The following is a 1,645-nucleotide window of genomic DNA, read 5'->3' on the forward strand; positions in this document are numbered from 1 at the left end:
AGATTGCATGCAGGCCGACGCAACAAGAGAGTGTTGGCAGCTAAAAGGCTGAATGCAGGACTCTCAGCCCCTGTTTGCAACTTTGGCTCCACAAATTCCAGATTGGCAGCAAGCCCCATGAGGTCCCTTCCACCACCTGCCCAGTTCCTGATATCATTCGTAGCCCAAGTGTCCAGATGTCTTATTGTTAACATTATATTATAGAACTTGTAATCAGTATTTTGTAGCCCACTGAGGTTCCGGTCACTAGGCCCTTGGGTTTAAGATCCTGCTTATCAAGTGAAAGGGGGTCAGTGGGCAGCAAGTGCTACATCTGACATGGCACAGGCAGGTGGATGTTTGCTGGTGGTCTCCTGTCTCAGGATACCCCCTCCCCTCATACACACACACACACACACACACACACACACACACACACACACCATAGCACTTTAGGACTGCACCAAAGTGTCCACAAAGTTTCCAAAAGACCGGCCCAGACCTGTTGCTTCTTGGTCCCCTAGGAACAACTTTGAGTATACCCTGGAAGCCTCCAAGTCACTGCGACAGAAGCAAGGGGACAGCACTATGACATACCTGAATAAAGGCCAGTTCTATCCTGTCACCTTAAAGGAAGGGAGCAGCAACGAAGGGATTCACCACCCTATCAGCAAAGTTCGAGTAAGTTCTACCCCTGACTCTGTCCAGCAGACANCCTTGTCACGTGACTCCAGGCCCTGCTATGTCCAGGTGTCTGTAACTGAATAAAGGCCAGGCTGTGTGCTTTGTTTTTAAGGATTATTCTTACTTTTCTTCCTGTGTCTCTGAGTGTTTGTGCATGAATATTGATGTCCTTGGAGTCCATTGGATTCCCAGGAACTGGAGTTACAGGCTGTTGTAAGAGACCTTTTGAGTGTTGGGGAGAGAACTCAGGTCCTTTGGGAGAGCAGCCAGTGTCCTTAACCACTGTGCAATCTCCCTAGTCCCCCACAGTCTTGCTTTCAGCCTTAACTCTGCGATCTAACAACAAGTGCCTTTCTCTGAAGCTGCTCGCCCCTTGGCTCCTTATGCTGTACCTCCTTCTCCTTCCCAGAGTGTGATCATGGTGGTTTTTGCTGAAGACAAAAGCAGAGAAGACCAGCTAAGACACTGGAAGTACTGGCACTCCCGTCAGCACACGGCCAAACAGAGGTGCATTGACATTGGTGAGTGGCCCAGAAGCCCACCGCCAGTGCCCAGCTTGCCAAATCCAACTACTTTTGGCAATAATGAACTTCCTGCCGAAAACATTTGAGTTTTAATGCCAGCCACAGATCTGTTCCAGGCAGTGTCCTGTGGCTCTTGGAATCAGGGCTCTGTCCTCACTTCCTCCATGGGGCCCATGCCCAGGCAGAGGTTTGCCGTGTGACTCTGTAGCCAGGAACACTAGCCAGCTAGCATAAGAGTATCCCACTTTCAGCCTACGTTTCTTTTTATGCCTTCTCTGCTGTGCTAGGGGTGGAAGCCAGGACTGCCCACATGGCAAGCAAGCACTCAACCACCACAGAGCTCCATCCCCCACTCAGTCTGCACATCTTGAGAGGCATAATGTCTTCTTTAGCTCATTACCTGGCTTTTATGTAGAGATAATGACAAGGAGATTTCCAAATGGACCAAAAGAAATCCC

The 1,645-nt window shown here is 49.7% G+C and overlaps 1 protein-coding gene across 1 annotated transcript in view; it reads left to right on the forward strand.

The window, feature by feature from the left end:
- Positions 1-1,178, forward strand: part of LOC115064406 — a 15,941-nt gene extending 14,763 nt beyond the window's left edge. The window contains exons 7-8 of the mRNA XM_029540912.1: positions 504-660; positions 1,073-1,178. Coding sequence (XP_029396772.1) covers positions 504-515 — 12 coding nt within the window. The 3' untranslated portion in view covers positions 516-660; positions 1,073-1,178. The remainder of the gene's footprint in view (positions 1-503; positions 661-1,072) is intronic.
- The last annotated feature ends 467 nt before the right edge of the window (positions 1,179-1,645 follow it).

This window comes from Mus pahari, chromosome 7 (assembly GCF_900095145.1).
Source record: "Mus pahari chromosome 7, PAHARI_EIJ_v1.1, whole genome shotgun sequence".
In the NCBI taxonomy this organism is placed as follows: domain Eukaryota; kingdom Metazoa; phylum Chordata; class Mammalia; order Rodentia; family Muridae; genus Mus; species Mus pahari.